Source organism: Pelophylax lessonae (genome assembly GCF_965119305.1).
Source record: "Pelophylax lessonae genome assembly, chromosome: 13".
NCBI lineage: Eukaryota > Metazoa > Chordata > Amphibia > Anura > Ranidae > Pelophylax > Pelophylax lessonae.
This window is the reverse complement of record NC_138780.1, coordinates 4,615,704-4,620,527: the sequence shown is the minus strand read 5'-3', so window position 1 is coordinate 4,620,527 and position 4,824 is coordinate 4,615,704. Positions and strand designations below refer to the sequence as shown.

Here is a 4,824-nt window from a genome sequence, read left to right as displayed (position 1 = left end):
GAGGAGGAAGGGTGGAGGGAGCAGAGGAGGAAGGGTGGAGGGAGCAGAGGAGGAAGGGTGGAGGGAGCAGAGGAGGAAGGGTGGAGGGAGCAGAGGAGGAAGGAAGGGTGGAGGGAGCAGAGGAGTAAGGAAGGGTGGAGGAAGAAGAGGAGGAGAATGAGGAAGGGTGGAGGGTGAAGAGAAGGAGAATGAGGAAGGGTGGAGGGAGAAGAGGAGGAAGGGTGAAGAGAAGGAGAATGAGGAAGGGTGGAGGGTGAAGAGAAGGAGGAAGGGTGGAGGGAGAAGAGGAGGAGGAAGGGTGGAGGGAGAAGAGGAGGAGGAAGGGTGGAGGGAGAAGAGGAGGAGGAAGGGTGGAGGGAGAAGAGGAGGAGGAAGGGTGGAGGGAGAAGAGGAGGAGGAAGGGTGGAGGGAGAAGAGGAGGGAGGAAGGGTGGAGGGAGAAGAGGAGGAGGAAGGGTGGAGGGAGAAGAGAAGGGAGAATGAGGAAGAGTGGAGGGTGAAGAGAAGGAGGAAGGGTGGAGGGAGAAGAGGAGGAGGAGGAAGGGTGGAGGGAGAAGAGGAGGAGGAAGGGTGGAGGGAGAAGAGGAGGAGGAAGGGTGGAGGGAGAAGAGAAGGAGGAAGGGTGGAGGGAGAAGAGAAGGAGAATGAGGAAGGGTGGAGGGTGAAGAGAAGGAGGGAAGGGTGGAGGGAGAAGAGGAGGAGGAAGGGTGGAGGGAGAAGAGGAGGAGGAAGGGTGGAGGGAGAAGAGGAGGAGGAAGGGTGGAGGGAGAGGAGGAAGGGTGGAGGGAGAGGAGGAAGGGTGGAGGGTGAAGAGGAGGGAGAAGAGGAGGAGGAAGGGTGGAGGGAGAAGAGGAGGAGGAGGAAGGGTGGAGGGAGAAGAGGAGGGAGGAAGGGTGGAGGGAGAAGAGGAGGAGGAGGGTGGAGGGAGAAGAGAAGGAGGAAGGGAGGGAGGAGAAGAGAAGGAGGAATGAGGAAGAGTGGAGGGTGAAGAGAAGGAGGAAGGGTGGAGGGAGAAGAGGAGGAGGAGGAAGGGTGGAGGGAGAAGAGGAGGAGGAAGGGTGGAGGGAGAAGAGGAGGAGGAAGGGTGGAGGGAGAAGAGGAGGAGGAAGGGTGGAGGGAGAGAGGAGGGGGAAGGGTGGAGGGAGAAGAGAAGGAGGAAGGGTGGAGGGAGAAGAGAAGGAGAATGAGGAAGGGTGGAGGGTGAAGAGAAGGAGGAAGGGTGGAGGGAGAAGAGGAGGAGGAAGGGTGGAGGGAGAAGAGGAGGAGGAAGGGTGGAGGGAGAAGAGGAGGAGGAAGGGTGGAGGGAGAGGAGGAAGGGTGGAGGGAGAGGAGGAAGGGTGGAGGGAGAGGAGGAAGGGTGGAGGGTGAAGAGGAGGGAGAAGAGGAGGAGGAAGGGTGGAGGGAGAAGAGGAGGAAGGAAGGTGGGAGACGATGAGGAGGGAGAAGAGGAAGAAGGGGAGGAGGGAGAAGAGGAGGAAGGGTAGAAGGAGAAGAGAAGGGAGCGTGAGAAGTGAAGGAGGAAGGGTGGGAGAGAAATGGAGGAGGGAGAAGGAGGGGACAGGGGCGGGCCATTAAAAAAAAAAAACAAAACAAAAAAAAAAAGATTGATCTTTGCTTTCTAGGAAGAAATCTGGTGGAGTTTACATCTGCCGGAAGCAGAAATGATGTCATGATGCGGCTTCCGACCTCCCAGGATCATAGAGATTGCTAGGGACCATCTGGTCCACGGCCAGCTCTGTGGTAACCTGCCACCAGATCGGATCTTGGGCTCTCCGATTGCCCAGAGATTAGCCGATGGGTTGGGGGGGGGGGGTGTCCCCTACTTCAGCCTGTAGTAACAATCCAGTTGGTAATCAGTCGCTAGGATGGCTTGTACAACACAAGGAATCATTGGCTGAATAGAAAGATACCGGGATGATGTAGTTGCAGCCAACATCCCAGTATAACCTCTTCAAGTCCATGATGTCATGCAGGCAGTAAGTGGTTAATGGATTGCAGGCAGTAAGTGGTTAATGGATTGCAGGTAGGAGGTGGTTAATGGATTGCAGGCAGGAGGTGGTTAATGGATTGCAGGCAGGAAGTGGTTAATGGATTGCAGGCAGAATTCTAGGTGACAGAGATCATTTCTAGCAGACAGAAGAAGGATGCGAGGGTCGGAGATGAGGAATTTATTTTTGTGATCTCTCCCTTCCCCCGGGTGTGACCCCTCCTCTCGGTTGCAGGTGAATGGAATAGACTCGGTCAGGGTACCGATCGATGTGGTGATCTTCGATGGACCTCGCAGCAGACGGTACCGGAATTGGCTGGCCAGACAGAAGGCGAAGGAAGCGAAGGAAGGTTCTACCACAGAGCCGCCACCAGAGGGCAGCAGTGCACCAGAATCCGCAGCCAGCTGATCGGCGGTGGATTGTTTGCGTAAGGCGGGGACGCGGCAAATCTCATGGATATAACGGACTCCGAGGGGGGGGGAGGGGGCGAGCCTTCCTCTTCTTCCTCTCCCTCACTTTGATTTGTAATAAATTTATCTCCATTTTGGAAGAGACTTGTGTATGTGAGCGCTAATGGGGGAAGGCGGCGGGCGGGGGGGGGTGTTTGTGGGGGGGAATGCCATGGTGTCACATGACACCCCCCAACGATGACGCGGCAGCTCCTGATTGGGCGCCCCGGATAGAGGTTCATGAACAGTTTTCTGCGCTGCGAAGCTGTATTGTTGTCGAGGCGCTGGAATGGAGTTGAGGAAGTGCAGGGAGCGGAGTCGCAGCGGGTCGCTTTTCACAGGCAGAAATTGTGCATTTTGTGTCTCTATAGAAGACGGAATCGTTCTGAGCCGCCACCTGCCGCTTCCTCTTCTCTATTGTCTGCCACACAATGTACACAATACACCCCCCCCCCCCCCTCCGGCAGAACAGACTTGTGGGGGGAGGGCGCTGTAATGTTTGCAACCCCCCCCCCCCCCCAAAAGCAGTAGAATTATTAACCCTTTACCACCAGAAGATTGCAAATTGGAATAATCTGCAGAATATATATATAGGGATCTGTCAGGAGGGGGAGGGGAGGGAGCGATGTTCTGCAGATCTCTAGAGAAGTCAGTGTTGGGATAATCTGCAGAATATATCTATATGGATCTGTCAGGAGGGGGATGGGATGGAGCGATGTTCTGCAGATCTCTAGAGTAGTTAGTGATGGAATAATCTGCAGAATATATATATATATATGGATCTGTCAGGAGGGGGATGGGAGGGAGCGATGTTCTGCAGATCTCTAGGGAGGCAAGTGATGGAATAATCTGCAGAATATATCAATATGGATCTGTCAGGAGGGGGAGGGGACAGAGCGATGTTCTGCAGATCTCGTGATGGAATAATCTGCAGACTATAGCATGATGGATCTGTCAGGAGGGGGAGGGGACGGAGCGATGTTCTGCAGATCTCGTGATGGAATAATCTGCAGACTATAGCATGATTGATCTGTCAGTAGGGGACGGAGCGATGTTCTGCAGATCTCTAGAGAGGTTAGTGATGGAATAATCTGCAGAATATAGCATGATTGATCTGTCAGGAGGGGGAGGGGACGGAGCGATGTTCTCTGAGGAGGATGGGCTCTGTGTTCGAGTGGAACGTAAGTTTTGTGTCCCTGTCACTTATAGTTTGGGAGCAGTGCCATGCCAAGCTGACCAAGATTTCCCATAGACGCCAATGTTAAAAGATGGGGAGCAGTGCCAAGCCAAGCTGACCAAGATTTCCCATAGATGCCAATAAGCGCTGAAAATTGGTCTGGGCAGGGAGGGGGTGAAAGTGCCCTGTATTTAGGTGGTTAAGGGGAACCCTATGACAGAATTTTGGGGCCTGGTATAGATGTAAAAACCACAGGAAACAGATTTTGACAAGGCCTTTATAAAAAAAAAAATGGTGTCTCTCGATGTAAATCCATCGTCAATCACGACGCCCGCTGGACCCCAAAAATAGAAATTCAAAAATCGCTTCGCCTGCCGTCTGCCCGGACCTCAGCTTAGACAGGTCTTTTATAGGCAAGGGCGGGGCCACCCAGTGGCACCGCCCCCTTATGACGTCATGTGGGGCGATTTTGGTAAGCCCCCCCCCACAACCACAGCCCAGGGTTGTTGGGAAGAGGCCCTTGTCCCCATCAATATAGGGACAAGTTGCTTCGGGGCGCACCCCAAAGCACCCACCCCAAAGCACGCACCCCAAAGCACCCACCCCAAAGCACCCACCTGCATGCTCAGCTAAGAGTCTGGTATGGGTCTTGGGGGTACCCCCACACCATTTTTTTTATTTTTTTTGGTGTGGGGTTCCCCTAAAAATCCATACCAGACCTGAAGGGCCTGGTATGGACTGGGGGGAGGGCCCTATACCTTTCTTTTTTCATTTATATTGCTGGAAGCCGCCAATACATTACAACTGCGAGCAAGTTTGTTACAATTTTTCCTTTAGAAATGTCAGTATTGCTGCAGCAGGCTCCATACATCATACAGATGCTCCACTTTACAGGCACATCAAGGAGACCCCCCGGGCACGATATTTAAAGGATTTTTTCATTTTTATTTTCACTTTAAGCCTCATTAAAATTGGTTGCCCTCAAAAGGCCGGTTGTATCTGAAAAATGAGATATCCAGAGCACCCCACCCCCCTTACATCAGATGTCAAACCTCTCTTACATCACAGTGCAACCCACTTACCTGCTGCCTGGAAGAAGCTGTGGTAGGTACTGGGAAGCAAAAAGTGCGGGTCTGGAGGGGGACCAGAGAAGGGCAGGAGTCAGCTGCCTGAGTCTGCTGAATGCTCAGACCAGGGGAGGTGGATACGAG

The 4,824-nt window shown here is 53.5% G+C and overlaps 1 protein-coding gene across 1 annotated transcript in view; it reads left to right on the top strand.

Annotated features, from left to right (window-relative positions):
* The window catches only part of MRPL9 (mitochondrial ribosomal protein L9), a 12,430-nt gene extending 9,889 nt beyond the window's left edge, over window positions 1-2,541 (top strand). The window contains exon 6 of the mRNA XM_082275788.1: window positions 2,222-2,541. Coding sequence (XP_082131914.1) covers window positions 2,222-2,395 — 174 coding nt within the window. The 3' untranslated portion in view covers window positions 2,396-2,541. The remainder of the gene's footprint in view (window positions 1-2,221) is intronic.
* The last annotated feature ends 2,283 nt before the right edge of the window (window positions 2,542-4,824 follow it).